Source organism: Hemicordylus capensis, chromosome 7 (genome assembly GCF_027244095.1).
Source record: "Hemicordylus capensis ecotype Gifberg chromosome 7, rHemCap1.1.pri, whole genome shotgun sequence".
In the NCBI taxonomy this organism is placed as follows: Eukaryota; Metazoa; Chordata; class Lepidosauria; order Squamata; family Cordylidae; genus Hemicordylus; species Hemicordylus capensis.
Window position 1 is genome coordinate 22,897,732 of NC_069663.1, and position 18,543 is coordinate 22,916,274.

Consider the following 18,543-nt stretch of genomic DNA (forward strand, 5'->3'; position numbering starts at 1 on the left):
GGGAGGAACTTCCTCCCTCAACTCTGATGCAAAAGATCCAGACTGTGGTGCTGTGTTCGGATGTAATGCTGGTGCCACAGAACCGGAGGTCCAGGTGGTGAAACTCACTAAGAACACAAGAACAGCCCCGCTGGATCGGGCCCAAGGAAGCCCATCTGGTCCAGCATCGTGTTTCACACAGTGGCCCACCAGATGCCACCGGAAGCCTACAGTAGGAGTTGAGGGCATGCCCTCCCTCCTGCTGTTACTCCCCTGACACTGGTACTCAGTTGTACACTACAAACTGAAGGGACAGATTGGAGTCTGTGGAGGGAAGCCACGGATCCATATTCGGCCCAAATTGTGGTTGCCCGCATTCGGATGTACCAAAATGGAAAGCAGAGGCCCCTTCGCCTCTGGTTGTGTGTGACGTGCAGATGAGGTCAATATTGAACTAGATCAGTGATTCTCAAACTTGGGTCCTCAGGTGTTATTGGACTTCAACTCCCATAATCCCCAACCAAAGGCCACTGAGGCTGGGGATTATGGGAGTTGAAGTCCAATAACACCTGAGGACCCAAGTTTGAGAATCCCTGAACTAGATGGACGAAGGGCTTGATTCAGTAGGCAGTTTTCCTTTATTTGTAGGACATTTGTCTGCCATGCCCTTCAGAGCTGAACTCCATTCGTCTGACCATCTCTCTAACCTGTATTGTGTTCTTTTGGTGTGTGCTTTTGGTTACAGATGCTTTAATCAATCTTCTATCATTTAAGCCCTGCAGACACCACCTGACTGGAGCATTTGGACCCTCAATCCGAAGCAGACCATCTCAGGACCATGAAGCTTCTTCTCCTCTCCCTTTTTGCTCTCCTGCCATTGGTAGCTGGCACAGCATGTGAGTCCAGTAGTACAAGGACAGAGCAAGCTGGGCACGGCTTGGAGAGGAGCACCACACTGGTGTCCGATATTAGGGCTGTGCAATGTTGGGTCGGGAACGTCAGACGTGGCCCAAGGCGGACCATTTCGGAGGCGATCGGAGAAATTTCCCATCCAAACCAGAGAAGTCCATTTCAGTTTGGACTTCTCTGAGCTCGTTCAGGAGAAATCAGAGCTTTCTGAAGCTCCCGTTTGCTGAATAAGTCTATAAAGATAATTCAATGCCTCCATACATGACATGAAAAATAGCCCTCTGATGATCTAGTGCAGGGATTCTCAAACGGGGGGGGGGGAGCTACAACTCCCATCATCCCCAGCCATGAAGGCCATTGTGGTTGGGGGTGATGCGTGTTGTAATCAAACAACGCCCCTGTAGTGATTTGAATCAGAGAGAGAGAAACAAACCTGAACCTCTGCTCAGCCATGAAGCTCAGCCAGGGGTAACCCTGGGCCATTTACTGTTCTTAGCTTGACACACTTCACAGGGGTGTTGTGGGGATCAAAGGGCAGGGAGTGAGAACCATGTACAGTGCTCTAAACTTTCTGGCGGAAAAGCAGGAATTCAATGGAAGAAATACATTTTTTCAAAAACAGAGCTTTGCCATTTCTTTTCATTTCCTCCTCAGCGACCACCCATGATGGAGTTGCACATTCAGATGAGCCCGCCACAAAAGCCAAAGAAACCGAGAAGCACACCGTCCCTACGCATTCCCACTCCACTACTCCCCTGGCGACCACCCTGGAATGTGAATGTACTGATTGCAAGGGTAATACCTGTACGGTTAAAGGAGGAGGAGGTTGCTTTGCTGTGGCAGTGGCAAGTAATCTAGGTAGGTCCAGATGGTTCCAGTTTCCTGACAGTTGCGACTCCATTTTGAGGCTCTGTAATCCTGCCCCAGCCACTTAATGGCACAGCGGGGAAATGAATTGACTAGCAAGCCAGAGGTTGCCGGTTCGAATCCCCACTGGTCTGTTTCCCAGACTATAGGACACACCGATATCGGGCAGCAGCAATATAGGAAGATGCTGAAAGGCATCATCTCACACTGTGAGGGAGGAGGCAAGGGTAAACCCTTCCTGTATTCTACCAAAGACAACCACAGGGCTCTTTGGGCGCCAGGAGTCGACACCGACTCGATGGGCACACTTTACCTTTACCTAATCCTGCCCCAGTGTGGGCTGCTGCCACATGAGAAGCATCCCAGTCCAACCATGAAGAAGTCCCTTGAGAAAATGGTCCTGGCTTGGCACATGTGGGCACCTCTACTCTGTAGGAGGCTCTGCTTATTCCATTGTATTATGCTTTTACATTAAGATATAGCCTTCTAAAGAAATAAAATAACACAACAATGGACCCGCAACAAAACATTGCAGTATATCTCTGGTGTGCACGTGTTATCTGAGCCTGATAAATTCCCCACTCTTTTTGTCCAAACCCTCCCCTCTGCTCAGCACAGAGTTCCATTAACCCCACCTATCTACTTGTCTGTTAAACTGCACTCTGAGGTCACACACATTCCATCCCATTGACTAATGTGGGAGTAGTTTGGGGAGGGGGTTGCCCCCCTTAGGTGTTCTTCCTTCAGGTCTTTTTTTCACACTGTAATATCTGCAGGACACCATGAGCCTGGTCTGCAGGCTTTCCAGTTCTTCCTCTGTAAGGATCCCAAATGTCAGCACTTTAGGAAATAGTATATAGATAGCAGGAGTTGGAGTCTGTGACAGCGCATTGCAGGAGCGCTAACTGAGCAAAGAAGCACCTTTTTAATGTGGGGATTCTCTTCATTTAGCAGGGGGAGAGCGACTGGCCCTATCCATCTCCAGCCGGTGTCTTATTATTATTATTATTATTTAATAATAATAATAATAATAATAATTTAATATTATTTTGATATTAATATTTAACATTTAATTTTAATATTAATTAATAATATCAATTTATTAATATTATTTATTTATTTATTACAAATGCGTATTTATTTATTTATTTATTTATTTATTTATTTATTATTTCTCTGTGTGAACTGCCCTGAACCATTTTTGGAAGGGTGATGTAGAAATGAAATCAATCATTTCAATCAAGCAATCAATCTAGGTTCCAAGTTCCCTCCCTGGCAGCATCTCCAAGATAGGGCGGAGAGAGATTCCTGCTTGCGACCTTGGAGAAGCCGCTGCCAGTCTGTGCAGACAATACTGAGCTAGATGGACCAATGGTCCAGAAATCGAATGAATGAATGAATGAATAAATAAATAAATTTATGTATTTATATCTATGTAAACCACTTTGGGTACTTTTGTTGAAAAGCGGAATATAAATATTTGTCGTATCCGTAGGATCATGTATCCACAGATGCATGGCCATATTCCTTTAGAGCAGGCATGCTCAACTTAGGCCCCCCAGCTGTTTTTGGACCACAACTCCCATAACCCCCAGCCACAATAGCCAATAGCCAGGGATTATGGGAGTTGTAGGCCAACATCTGCAAGATGGCTGAAGTTGAGCAACCCTGCTTTGCAGCCTACTTTCAAGGAGGCTTCTAAAGGTCTTTGGTTTCACAATGTATGTTGGCATTCAGTTCTCAAACTCCATGATTTCCCCCTTTCGCAACAGGAGGGTCTGAAGTATCCGGGACATTCAAAGGCTGCTGGGATAAGTTTGATACTTGTAAAGATGGAGTCACAGTGATGACTCCAGGAAATGGCACTTATTGGAGAAGCAACATGTCATGCTGCAAAGAGGATAAGTGCAACCACAACATTGTTATTAAAGGTATGTGGGATCCTGACCTGAGTGAGGCGGCAGGGGAATCCCAGGACTGGATTACATTCAAAGGACCCAATGAAGACTGTAGGATTCATGCAGCTGGGCCACAGCTCATCTTGTGCAGTTAAAAACGTATGAAGGACCTATCTCCATGGTTTTGAATGTCAACCAGCACCTAATGGTTGACAAATATTACACCGATATTAAAAGAACTTCACTGGCTGCCAATAAGTTTCCGGGTGAAATACAAAGTGCTGTTTATTACCTATAAAGCCCTAAACAGCTTAGGCCCTGGGTATTTAAGAGAATGCCTTCTTCATCATCAAGATTCGCCAATTAAGATCATCTGAGGAGGTCCGGTTGAGGTTGCCACCGGCTCAATTGGTGGTGACTTGGAACCGGGCCTTAACATGCTTCCTAATGAAATTAGAGTTTCCCCTTCTCGGAATGTTTTTAAGAAGGACCAGAAAACATCTCTGTTGAGCCAGGCTTTTAGTGTATCGTTTTAAAGCTTCAGGTTCTAGAATTTTTATTTTTATTTTTAGGTTGATTTAATTGTGTCAATGTTTTAATGGTTTTTAGATTGTGAACCACCTAGGGACCTTTTTGTATGGGGCAGTATAAAAATGTAATAAACAAACAAACAAATAAATAAATGGGTTGGTGGTAGCAAGCATGAATTGTCTCCTTTGCTAAGCAGGGTCCACCCTGGTTTGCATTTGAATAGGAGAGTATATGTGAGCACTGTAAGATATTCCCCTCAGGGGATAGGGCCACTCTGGGAAGAGCCCCTGTCTGCTTGCATGCAGAAGGTCCCAAGTCCCCTCCCTAGCAGCATCTCCAGATTGGGCTGAGAGAGACTCCTGCCTGCAACCTTGGAGAAGCCGCTGCCAGTCTGTGAAGACTATACTGAGCTAGATGGACCAATGGTCTGACTTGGTAGAAGGGAGCTTCCTATGTCACTATGTTCCTATAGCCTCTACCTGTGGCCTGAAGTGGTACTCTCGATTCTGCCATTGTGTTCTGCTGTAGGCATAGACCAGGCCTTACTCTCCGGGGTTTTGCTGACCCACTTCTTCCCTCCCATGCAGCTCCAGAAGAGGACACAACACTCAGCCATCAGAGCTGCCACTCCTGCTTTGCTGTCAATGCTACCACCTGCAATGCTACCATCACCAAGTGCTTCCAGCCAGAGGACTCCTGCTTCAATGTTACTGGGTATAGCATCACAGGTAAACCGGAACACCTTGCCTTGAATGAAGGAGGCTTCCAGCCTTGGGGCAGCCCAGGGTATTGTAGAGCCTGAGGAGAGGTGCCCACCTTGCTGCATGCCCCTGGTGGGGGCTACCCTTACAAGCTTTGAAAGTGCTGTGGGGAATGGAGAGGAGGGAAGGTTGCAAGAAGCCTCCTCTTCTTTTCTCATTCTTCTGGGAGCCTTTGGAGGGAGTGTGAGGAGAGGCGTGGGTCTGAAAGAACTGTTCCAGTGGCTTTAGCTAAGGGGCATTTTGCCGTCCTGCTGCCATCCAAACAACAACAGCAACAGAAATCACCATCAGCCAGTTACAAAAAGCAACATTACTGGGAACAGCCTATATTTTGTGACGATATCTATAGCAATAACAACAATATTGATAATAAAATTCAGCCATCCCAGGTTATTGCAATAGATATCGTCGCAAAATATAGGCTGTTCCCAGTAAAGCTGCTTTCTGTAATTGGCTGATGGTGATTTCTGTGGCCCCTATGGTGTTGAGGTGCTCTTCAAGTTGTTTTGGAATTATTGTTGTTGTTGTTGTTGTTGTTGTTGTTATTTCTTGTTTACACAGCCAGACAGGTGTTATTGACTGGTTTGTTTTATCCAGACATCCCTTGCCTGTAATACAGAGGCATGGCAAAATACAACTGTGGAAATGAATGTGGTTCATTTCCATCTTGGGGAAGCTGTACCTGCAGAATTTCTGTTGGCTGAGCAACTCTTAAAAGCAAAGGAGCACTGCCAAGGAAAACAAGCTGGCAATTTTCAGAGGAACCATGGCAGAGACCCATTTCCCCCATGGGTTGTTTCTGTCTCCTCTTCTCAAGATGTCCATCTTTGACATGAGGACCAACTGAACTAGGTCACCTTATCATGGTTCTTTGACCAGACGATGTTCCCAGTGTGTCCCCCACTCCACCCATGGCAGTGCTCCATCCTTCTCTCCCCCTCTCACAGCCCCCCATGTTTTCAGACACCACAGCTTGGGCAGGGCTGCAGAGAATAGCCATATCATCATCATCCCTTCCAACGACTCCTGTTTCCCTAGAAGGCACCAGCCCTTTTCAGAAGCTTCACAGAGCAAGCTCCCAGGTCATCTATATAACGTGAAGACACCCTGCCACATGCATCATAGATAGAAAAAAGTCACAGCTGAACCAATTGTGTAGCTCCACCAAAGTCCAAGCAACATGCTAGAACTTGGGAGGGAGCCCTCCCACCCTGCTGCTGCTTGTCAGTCATGGAGGATGCCTCCGAGAGCTGTGAATGAAACAAAATTTCCAGTTTGTTTCAAATTCGAATTGAATTCCAAAAATTCATTTTGAATTCGGATCTGGTCTGAAAATTCAGTTCACATTTGAACTGAATTGATTTGACCCTGTTTTGGCACCTTTTAAAACCTATCGGGGGGCCTGGATTGGTTTTTAAAGGTGCCAAATGGCTCTTGAATCAAATTTGAATTGAATTTCAAAAATTCAATTCAAATAAGATTGCCCTTTTAAGGGGTGATTCAATTCAAATTTGAATCACTCAAATAGCCCAGATTCGAATCGAATAGGTTCAAATTCAAATCAATTAGCACATCCCTAGTGCCCCTGACCTTGTTTTTAAAAGGCAGATGCTCAAATATTGGGAGTGTGTGCAGCTCCCAAATTAGGATAGGGGGCATCTCCTATGCTGTTCTCGAGCATGTTAACTGTCCTAATTGCTTTGAAGGCCGATCCAAAGTGCCAATCCAATTCTAAGTCTAGACAGGCAGCCTGGTCTACTTGCTGTGGGGGGCCGATCCGAAGGCCAATCCAATCCTGGTGGAAACCAACTTTGTTGGCTGGAATAAAAAGCTGCTACTTGGTGGCATTTATCTTTCTCTTGTCTTTTTGCAGGTGGAAAGAATACGAGCTTTGTTGGGAAAGGCTGCGCTACCTCCGAGATAGCAGTTATTAAAAGTGGCCCTACATTGAAAATTGATGAGGACACTTATCATTTCAGCAGCATAAAGAAAGTCCCAGGCAGTGCCACCAGGGCTCCAGGAAGCCTGTTTCTTGCCATTTTCCTACCAGGTCTTTTGCTGCTGCTAAACAAATCTCTCTACTGATCTCCATCTGTCTGTTAAGCTCAAAAAGTCTTCTTTAAGATGGAAAAACAGACAGGCCAGGGGATGTTGCTCTCACTCATTCAGATGCCCACACTAGCTGTATCTGTGTGCGTTTCGAAGGGCAAAATCGATAAATAAAGAGGATACTCGATTCCTTCTCTATGTGTGTGTATGTCTTGGTGGGCAGAGAGGAACCACTGTATTGCCCGATCAAAGCAATCAACATTGATTAATTCAATGAATTTTACTTGATTAATTAAATCTGCGTATGGCTGAAACCATTGTTTGTAAGGAAAAAAGCACTTTTGTTTGTAAATGGTGCATGTTGATGTCGCAGGAGGCGGCGTATGAGAGATGTCCCTTTTTTCATGTCTGCAATGTTGGTCTGATCCTGTAAATAAATTAGTGATGTTACCAACCCATGAATGCAGCCTCAACTCACTAAAGCGTCAACAACCAACATAATGGTGGGAATGTAAGAGCTTGTCAGAGAGCGGGAGGGTCGCCAGGTTGTCAACTGAGTGACGCTATTCCAAGAGATCCCATCCCATCCCATCCCACATTTTCCCCAATACCAAACAGTTAAAATCTAGGTTTCAGTGGTGGCACTTTAAAAAAAAAAATGAGGGGAGGACCAGTGTCCCCTCTATTTTTTTGTCCATGTGTGTGCAGAATGAATGTTATTCTGGGAGGCAGTATCAAGGCAGTGTGTGCACAGATGCATTCAGAATGGGGCCTTCTTGATTAAATCTGAGTGGGATCTAAAATTAACTGCCTAGAGCCTAGGGCCTAGAGCACCTTTCTTACGAGGCAAGGCTACAACACCTGGGCCTTTTTAGTTTAGAAAAAAGACGACTGCAGGGAGACATGACTGAGGTCTATAAAATCGTGCATGGTGTGGAGAAAGTGGACACAGAGAAATTCTTCTCCCTCTCACATAACACTAGAACTAGGGGTCATCCCATGAAATTGATTGCCAGGAAATCTAGGACCAACAAACGGAAGTACTTTTTCACACAAGGCATAATCCACTTGTGGAATTCTCTGCCACAAGATGTGGTGACAGTCAACAACCTGGATGGCTTTAAGATGGGTTTGGATAACTTCATGGAGGTCTATCATTGCTACTAGTCCGAGGGCTATAGGCTACCTCCAGCCTCAAAGGCAGGATACCTCTGAGTCCCAGTTGCAGGGGAGTAACAGCAGGAGAGAGGGCATGCCCTTAACTCCTGCCTGTGGCTTCCAGCGGTGTCTGGTGGGCCACTGTGTGAAACAGGATGCTGGACTAGATAGGCCTTGGGCCCGATCCAGCAGGGCTGTTCTTATGTTCTTATGACATCAAAAAACTTGTGAGTATGTGCACATGCACACACCTTAGAGGGAACACTGGGGAGGGCACAGAAGGGGCAACGTGCATTTCTGGGTGGCTAAGCTTTGTCTCACATGTTAGACTTCTGAAACAGAAATGCAACAGCAGGAGGGACAAACTATTCGCTTGAGGGGGCAGTTGCCACCTTACCCCCTCCATGCCGCCCTTGCATGGATTGCTTTCAAGAGTCACCTGGGATTGATGCTGATCCCTGAAGATTCCAAACCAATCCTGGGGTTGGTTGACAACCGTAGGTGCTGTTCTTCCACTCACTTCCTTGCAGAACTCCTCCACTAGACCCATCCTGACAAGGGCGGCCCTTCTATATGGCGAGGGGAGGCAGAAACCTCAGGCAGTAGATTGCTGGGGTGCCAGAAATAAGGCCCTCCTGCCCCCCAAAAAAAATATGGAAAGAGGGAAGGGAGGGTTCACCCAAGGGGGTGGCATTAGGGTACAGAGGTCTTGATGACAGTGACCAATATTTATATACCACTTTTCAACAAAAAGTTCCCAAAGCAGCATAGATAGATAGATAGATAGATAGATAGATAGATAGATAGATAGATAGATAGAAAATTGCCCCCCTGTCCCCAAAGAGCTCACAATCTAAAAAAGAAACATAAGATAGACACCAGCAACAGCCACTGGAGGGATGCTGTGCTGGGAATGGAGAGGGCTAGTTGCTCTCCCCCACTGTGCTGGGGGTGCCAGTTACTTGAGTGACTACTGCTCCCCAAACATTGACTCAGCCCACCAAATTTGCCACAGGAGCATTAGGAGTGAAAAGGAGGCTTTTGCTATTGGTTTTGTGCTCGCTACAACCCACTGGGCCTTGCCCTCCTGTAGTAGTAGTAGTAGTAGTAGTAACTGAGCAAAGAGATACCTTTAAAAAACACACAACCTCAGACCACTGCCTCTGTAGCTAAAGTCAACACTCCACTACAGAGGCTGTGACTGAAGGACCACTTCTTGCCATATGAATTTGCCCACCCACTTTGGACACCAGTTGAGGTCCCGCTCCACATCCCCCCACCAGGGCTCCAGGGATGCACGGCAGGGCCTTTTCAGTGGTGGTACCCAGGTTATAAAACTTCCTCCCTCCTAGAGGCTGACGCAGTGGCAGCCTGTACAGGTGAGTTGGACTCTCCCTGTAAATATACCTCAGGCGAGGCTCAGTTCTTATCCCTCTCAGCCCATCCCAGTGGCCTCACACACCCTCGCTGGGCCTGGGCCGTGGCATTAAACCTTTGCATTTGGGCTGGTCATTTGCACAGTTTCCCAACCCAGCGAATGAGCAGTCTGTGAACAAGGGGTTAACACCACAGTCATGTGAGGGAAAGCAAGGCAACCTGGATGGGGTGAGAGGGGTGAGAATGAACCTTACCTGAAGCCCATTTACAACCCTCAGATCTGCTCTTATTGGCCACCACTGGGCTGACCTTACTATGAGGCAGGTCAGCCCCTGCTAACTGAGCAAAGAGGCAACTTTTTAAAGTGGTGATCCTCTTTATTTAGCAGGGGGAGAGCAACTGGCCCTATCCGTCCTCAGCACAGCATCCCTCCAGTGGCTTTTGCCAGTGTCCATCTTATGTTTCTTTTTTTAGATGGTGAGCCCTTCAGGGATAAGGAGCCTTTCTCTATCTATCTGTCTATCTATCTATCTATTCACTCATTTATTTATTTATTTATTTATTTATTTATTTATTTATTTATTTATTTATACCTGTGTAAACTGTTTTGTGTGCTTTTGTTAAAAAGCAGTATATAAATATTTGGCGTATCCACAAATAGGGAGTTGACCTATTTTGAGTGAGGGAGTTGCCTCAGGCAAGCACCGGGCATTCTTAAAGCAGGAAATCTCCATTTTTAACATGTTAAAGTATTAAGGATTTTGAGGATTTGTGGCCATTGATTAGCAATTATAAGATGGCTCCCCGTCATCATTCAATCCTCACAAGAACCCTGTGAGGTTGGTTAGGCTGAGAGAGGAGTGACTGGCCCAGAGACACCCAGTGAGTTTCATGGCTGAATAGGGATTTGGACTCAGGTCTCCCTGGTCCTTGTCCAACACACCACACTGCCAATGTTGTTGGTGTAATACTCCCTCCATCTCCCGTCATAATGCCTGGGGCTGATGGGAGTTGTAGTCCAACAACATCTGGGGATCCAGGCTTGAGAGCTTCTGGCAGTTTAAGAGTTATAGGACTGGGAACTAGGGGGAGAAGGAAGAATGAGAAATGTCTATTTTAAAATGTAAACTGCTTAGAAGAGCGTGGCTCTATTCCATTAGGATGAAAAGGCAGAGAGGAAATAGATTTGGAAGGATTTCCGCTGTCAGGAATAAGTATGCATGAGGTTATTGCAAATCAGAGGTGGAGGGGGCAGAAGGTGTTCAGAAAGTCCAGGCTGTCTCCGATAACCCTGGAGAAGAGTGCAGAGAGAGCTGCAGCAAGTAGCATACAAACATCTGAATGGGAAGGGACCACAAAAAGAACAAATAACACAATAAATTGAATGGGAAGAGTTAACCACTCTTAAGGAATGCCATACTGCCATCTAGTGGCATTTGTTGATTTTGTCTTTGAGTATCCGCAAGGGTTTCTACCAGAGAGGGTTATATACACCACAAATTGGTTTAACAATCATGATCTCTGCCCATAGAAGTACAAGGAGCACGTGAACATCTGTTTTCTCTACCTCACATCCAACCACCCTGATAAATGAGTTGGCAGGCATTTTTTAAAAAATCTGATCAAGTGCAACATCTGACTGGCACATATCTAGTCCAGTCCCTGACCCTAATAGCACATTAACCTGCCTCTGCGTGCCTCTTTTCTACCGTCCTACAATCTGCAGCTTTCAACCTAGCTTCAAGAGTTCCAACATCCCTGGTCGCTGAGACTGGGGTGCATCATGGTTTTTTAAAAAATAAAATAAAATTAAGATGTGTTAATAAGCCAACTCTTCACATGCAGTTCCACTAAGTTCTTACAGAATCATGATACAGGACAAATTGAACTTGTGACAAAAGTGTTGCATCAGCTCCGAAATCCGCTCCTGCCCCAAATTTCCAACATTATTGACTGTGCCCTCTTGGTTGAAAAGATAAGAAGAACCTCCTTTTGCAGTCTCTGACAGAGCATTCTGTACCATGGATTAATTATGTGCTGTGTGATAAAGTACGGAGGAACATTGAAAGATCCGGTCCTGCATCCTGTTGCCCTCAGTGACCCACCAGATGGCTCTGAGAAGCCCACAGGCAAGAAGTGGGCATGCCTTCTCTCTTGCTGTTGTTCCCCTGCAACTGGTATTGAGAGGCATCTTGCCTCTGAGGCTGGAGTTGGCCTACAACCATCAACCAATTTCCCTTTGTTGGTCCTAAATGTCCTGGCACAGCAATCAGTTTCATGGGATGGCCTCTGGTTCTAGTGTTATGTGAGAGAGATTCTCTATTGATTCCTAGCTTCCATATTTTCTCCGCTTTATAAGACTGTAAGCCACCTAATGGCACAGCGGGGAAATCGCTTGACTAGCAAGCCAGAGGTTGCCGGTTCGAATCCCTGCTGGTATGTTTCCCAGACTATTGGAAACACCTATATCAGGCAGCAGCGATCTAGGAAGGTGCTGAAAGGCATCATCTCATACTGTGCGGGAGGAGGCAATGGTAACCCCCTCCTGGATTCTACCAAAGAAAACCACAGGGCTCTGTGGGCACCAGGAGTCGACACCAACTCGACAGCGAAACTTTACCTTTACTTTAGAAGTGCATACCATTCTTTTGTCATTCATTTAATAAAATGTCTGGGTGAGAATTCTCTGGTTATGAAAGCATTTTTTTTTTTTTAAAGGGAGTTGTGTTTGGCGTGAGGTCGCCTTCAGTCGTTTTATCGGAGGTTTCCTGCTCCATTTCTTTTTTGGACCTCTTTTTTTGGTACCCACCATTCCTAGTGGAGAGGCTGGCTCTGCCCAGGGGCCAGTGGTGGCCACATCAACCCTAAATGTGGCCCCCGACTAATTGTTTGTTGGGCCCGTGTGACACTTTGGCCCAAGCGGAATACCATGCAGAGAGGACCATCCTCACCGTGCAGTGCTCCACTTTGCCCAGTAGAGGGGGCTCCTTTAAGGGAAACGGAGCCCTCTTGAGCCCCTGCACCATTTTGGAGGGCGTGCACAGAGTGCTGGGAAGTGTAGTACTTCCCAGCGCAATCTTCCTGGAGCTCTTAAGAGAGGGCTCCTATATCTCCCTTAAAGGGTCCTCCCAGCACTGAGAAAAGTGCAGTACTGGGCAGAGGTCAGCACAGTGGGAAATAACTCCCACATGGAGGGTGGGTTTGGGGGTTGGTTTGGGGTATTTTTGGCCAAAGTGACCCCTTGGCGGGGGGGAAATAGTGAAGATCCCTACAGTAGAGGGAAGTACCTCTTTGCAAAAGTGAGTGAAAGGTGCTTTATGTAACAGATGCCATTAGGAACGTAGGAAGCTGCCATATACAGAGTCAGACCATTGGTCCATCTAGCTCAGTATTGTCAATATTGATTGGCAGTGACTTCTCCAAGGTTGCAGGCAGGAATCTCTCTCTCAGTCCTATCTTGGAGATGCTGCCAAAGAGGGAAGTTGGAACTTTCTGCATGCATGCAGGCCGGTTCTCTTCCCAGAGCAGCCCCATCCCCTCAGGGGAATCTCTTACAGTGCTCACACTTCTAGTCTCCCATTCAAATGCAACCAGGGTGGACCCTGCTTAGCTAAGGGGACAAGTCATGCTTGCTACCACAAGACCAACTTTCTTCCCATGGCACCCATCGAGGCATCCATTAAGGCACCCAAAATAAGGTCCACATCAAAGAAGGCCTCTGAAGTGACAAACCTTTTCCTTACAGTAGAGTGTAACCAGAGCTGTTTAACTACCATTTTATTGGGGGCGGGGTATGCAGAACCCTCCTGAGATATTTCATTAGTCTTGTAGAATGTTGTTTAGCTTCTCTGGAGCTTTCTCAAAGGCTTCTTCTCAGAAGGAGCACGGAAACCTGCGTCTTCCAGTGCTGCTTTTCTGGATGTGGATGCCATCGTTAAGCAACAGTTTCCATTGGATGACTCTTGCAGCAATTTAACTCCTACCATCCATCTCATTTAAATGTAAAGTAGAGCTGCGTGTCATCGGCATACTGCATATGCAGATGCTTCGAAGAATCACACTTTTCTGGCTCACTGCCAGTGATGACTGGGTTGTATGTTTTGCAGAAACTTCATAATGATATGCTAAATCACATCTCATCTCATAAATTATATGCTCAGTGATGAGCAGAGGTGAAATATTTTTCTGCTACTCTGTAATATTGCCATTAAGGATGTGCACAAAACCAGTCTGCCTGGTTCTGTCCGAATCCGAACCAGATTCGAACTGAACCGGGCATGCTCAGTTCTGGCACGGAAGCCCCAGCTCGATTCGATTTAGAAGTGGTTTGGGCCATTTGGGGGTGCTGGGGCCTCTTTTTTTGGGGGGGGAAATTGTTATTCACCACTGCTGGGCCCTTGGGGGGTGCTGCTATAGCCATGGGGGGGGGTCCTCCGATGGATCACCCTCCCCTGGTCTTAAAAGGTCCCCGGTCTTAAAAGGGCTGTTTTGGCTCATTTCAGGGCCGTTTGGGTCCTTTCTCAGCACATGGTGGCCATTTTGGAGGCTGCCGCACATGCACACTGGCCATTTGTGTGGCCGGGTCAATATTGAGCCCTCAAACTGGGCCAGCTTGAATGCAAACCGACTCGACCTCGAGCCAGTCTGCACATCCCTAATTGCTGTTGGAACTCTGGTTGCTTCTACATGGGCACCTTTTATCTATCTGTCTATCTATCTATCCATCCATCATCATATTTTTATACCACCTTATATGTACATCTCTAGGCACTGTTTTAGCACTCCTGAGGCACTGCTTTCACACAGTTAGCCAGGAGCAATCTTAAAAGAGTGGATCAACATAGCATCCCCTTGCTCTCACCTCTTGCCTGTGGGCTTCTCAGAAGCACCTGGGCCAGGGTGTGGAAGAGGATAATGAACTAGATAGGCCTTGGGCATGATCCAGTAATGCTTTTCTTATGTTCTTTTCTTAACAACAAAAATGAATCTCTGTCTCAGTCTCTTTCCCTCTCACATTTATCAGTACTGTTCTCTGCTATATCCAGTATATTATTTTACACTTAAATAGCCTGTTCTTCGCTATGTGTCACTACAACAGTAGCAAATTTGGTTCAAATCAGTTAGGCTGTTCACAAGTTAACCCACTTGTGCCTCAAATGTTGATGCGCCTGTCATCTTGAATTGGGGTTGATGGCATCATCACGATGTTAAGGTGTCCCTATGTGTCACTCACTACAGCAGTACCAAATTTGGTTCAAATCAGTTAGGTGGTTCACAAGTTACCCACTTGCACTTCAAATGTTCACGCATCTGCCATCTTGAATTGGGGTGGATGACATCATCACAAACTAGGCCCTTGAGCCATTCCTATGTTTCCCTACAGTGGTAGCTAATTTGCTTCACATCTGTGAGGTTTTTCAGAAGTTACCCTGCTTTTGCCTCAAACATTCATTTGTCTGCCATCTTGAATCAGGGTGGATGATATCATCACAAACTAGGCCACTGAATTGCCCCTATGTGTCTCCACAACTGTACCCAATGTGGTTCATATAGGTCCAGACTCCAGGCATTGCCAAGTTGATAAAGACACACACACACACTCACACTCACACTCACACTCACACTCCGGGTGCTCTCATAAGCTTACTTTCCTTAAGGAAAGTAGGCTAAAAAATCTTAAGCATGTCTACTAGAATGAATGCTTGTCATCTGATCAAAATTGCTGCCTTTGGCAAAACCGGAGATGTTCTCACACCTTTTTCATCTTTGGAGAGGCAATCATGGCTGCCATTCAGGGTTTATTTATTTATTTTGCATACCTCAAGTCGGTAGCAATCAATAACCATTTGCATCAGATCAGAACTGGATCTGATCATCTGATCTGTGCACAGTCCTACTAAATATCAAGGAAATCACCAGTCTGAAGACACCCCTCTGCCCAGTTAGCGGGTGGATGTAGCATCCCTTTGATGCTAGTGTATGGGGAAAAAAGATGGACCCATTTCTGGCCCCCATTTTCCTCCCACAAGCCCTTGTTTCAGTTATGCACACTACATATGACCAGTCTGGTTCAAATCCAGTCCGGACTCAAACCAAACTGAGCAACCCGGTTTTGTGCACACCCCTAGTATGGATACCATACCAAGCCAGTCCAGAACTTCCATACTGCTGGCTAACCATGAGGAGCAATGTTGTGAAACTGTCCCCTTCTGGGTCTGAAGACAGTCCTGAGACTAAGCGTATGCAACTCATGTCAATACATTGGGCAAGGTGAATATTAGACTAGTGGTTCCCAAGCTTCAAAACCAAAGATGTTGTTGGACTACAACATCTGAGGACCAAACCTTAAGAACCCCTGCCTTAGACCATGAGATTCTCCATTTGAGACCCAGACGCCCTGACACTCCAATCCTTTCAACACCCATTCCAATGTGTATCCATGGTTATGCATAGGAGCTAGTATGCAGGAACTTGGGTTACATAGTTTGGGTCCCGAATGACATTGCAGCCCAAAGGCACCTGCACCTGCTTCTTCTGATTGTACTAAGTAGAGTTGGGCATGGCAGTCTCCCCCTAAAATGTTCCACTCCCATTCCTTCCATAGGCAAACACCACTCTCTGCCTTGACCAATGGTCACTTTGAAAAATGATGCAGAACCCAGACTTATTGACCATGCCAATTTAATTTAATAATGAAAGACAGGGAATTTATTCACTATACCAGATTTTCTTTTTCAAGAATCCCCACATCACAATGTTCTAGCCCCTTTTATCTGCCCGCATGCATTCAATTTATCTCTCCCCAACGGCCAGGAATTAGACCCAGGACTCCTGTGTCCCTGACCATATATGCCCTCAAAAGTGGTTCCTAAATGGCTTTTCTCTCTCTTATCTACGAATTATAGTCAGAATCATCCGGGGATCCCTCATTCGGGTAAGGATAATTGTCGGGCTCATTCAGGTAAGGATAATTGTCGGGCTCGTTCGGGTAAGGATAATTGTCGGGCTCGTTTGGGTATGGATAATTGTCGGGCTCGTTCGGGTAAGGATAATTGTCGGGCTCGTTCGGGTAAGGATAATTGTCGGGCTCGTTCGGGTAAGGATAATTGTCGGGCTCGTTCGGGTATGGATAATTGTCGGGCTCGTTTGGGTATGGATAATTGTCGGGCTCGTTCGGGTAAGGATAATTGTCGGGCTCGTTCGGGTAAGGATAATTGTCGGGCTCGTTCGGGTATGGATAATTGTCGGGCTCGTTCGGGTAAGGATAATTGTCGGGCTCGTTCGGGTAAGGATAATAGTCGGGCTCGTTCGGGTAAGGATAATAGTCGGGCTCGTTCGGGTAAGGATAATAGTCGGGCTCGTTCGGGTAAGGATAATAGTCGGGCTCGTTCGGGTAAGGATAATAGTCGGGCTCGTTCGGGTAAGGATAATAGTCGGGCTCGTTCGGGTAAGGATAATAGTCGGGCTTATTTAGAGCACGTGTGCAGTTCAGGTTATAGATGTCAATCCTGGTTAAGCCATTTGCTAGGTTGATCTCATTCTGTTCGTAGTGACACAAATTCTTTGTGGCACAGCCTTGAATGACAATTCTTGAATTCGTAGAGCCAGCTGGGAAAGAAAAAAGAGAGATGATGTGCATGAGTTAGTTACTGGGACTGTTGAGGATACTGGTAGAAGTGCCTTTCCCAGGTCCTGAGAGTAAGGTCCTGAAGGGAATGGAGAATGTTGCTTTTCATAATTTAGCCTGCTGCCACCACTCCACTGCTGGGTGCTCCTTCTATGGCAGTGGAGTGGGCACTATTTTTCAAGTAAGGTCCTGCAGTGAGAGGAACCTTCCATGTGAGAGCCATTTCCCATTATGCTGACCACTGCACAGATGGGAGACTACATGTGAGCACTGTAAAATATTCCCCTTAGGGGATGGGGGCCACTCTGGGAAGAGCATCTTCATGCTTGCATGTAGAAGGTTCCAAGTTTCCTCCCTGGCATCTCCAAGATAGGGCTAAGAGAGACTCCTGCCTGCAGCCTTGGAGAAGCCGCTGCCAGTCTGTGAAGACAATACTGAGCTAGATGGACCAATAGCCTGACTCAGTAGAAGGCAGCTTCCTATGTTCCTACTCAGAGGCGTATCTAGGGAAAATAGCGCCTAGGGAAAGCACTGTAATTGCGCCCCCTGTCCAAACATCCGACACCCAACTTTCAGATAACTTTACCATAATATCAGCTGAAAAATACAAGTCAAGCTCGTTAATCTTTTAATCTTTCAAAAAACTATTTAGCAGTGGACGTAGCCAGAACAAAAAATGCTGGAAAACTACAAATTTCAGTATGCTGGGGCTCATGAAATACCCAAATACTATGTGGAGGTGTACTTGGAAAACTAAACAGAAGTGCCTGTCTAATTCTCTACTATGCATTGTAGCATCACTATTACATAAGTTTTAAAATTAAATGGAGAATTGGACTTTTCCAAGATACTCTGAAAATAGTTAAAGGATATGCAAAGTAAACTGTGTCATGGCTTGGAATATATTCTAGTCTTTCAGAAATACAGTTAAAATGACAGAAAGTTAAAATGAGAGAAAGAGAGCAAGAAACTCCCAGTGGGCCTTAATACTAAACTGATTCAAAGACAAACTCACCATTAATAGCCATATTATTAAGACATCACATTTAACTCACTTATCATAAGAGCAAATGAATACAATCCTAGCTCATAAGCTTCAGCTCAGTATTCACAAGCCCTGATTCTCTGTACATAGCGCCAATCTGAATATGTGTACAGTGTCTTATATCATATTAATTAAAAAAAAAAAACTTTTTACCTGTTGCCCCTTCAGGGGGCTTTCTAAAGGCTGTGGGGGCATGGGGGGGTCTACAAAGGTTTACCCTCCCCACGCTGGCCTCTAGGGCCTCGCAGGGACAATTTGAGCATGTGCAGTGGCCATTTTTTAAAATAATATTTTTTTAAAAAAAATGGCCACTGAAAACAAAATGGCCACCGTGCATGTTCA

The 18,543-nt window shown here is 45.9% G+C and overlaps 1 protein-coding gene across 1 annotated transcript; it reads left to right on the forward strand.

Moving 5' to 3' along the window:
• On the forward strand, window positions 1–7,096 carry LOC128332549 (phospholipase A2 inhibitor gamma subunit B-like). Its single transcript, XM_053266897.1, has 6 exons — window positions 1–94; window positions 754–875; window positions 1,543–1,746; window positions 3,528–3,686; window positions 4,772–4,912; window positions 6,819–7,096. Exons 2-6 carry the CDS (start codon window positions 818–820, stop codon window positions 7,028–7,030), a joined length of 774 nt encoding a protein of 257 aa, XP_053122872.1. The 5' UTR covers window positions 1–94; window positions 754–817; the 3' UTR covers window positions 7,031–7,096.
• Window positions 7,097–18,543: the final 11,447 nt, after the last annotated feature.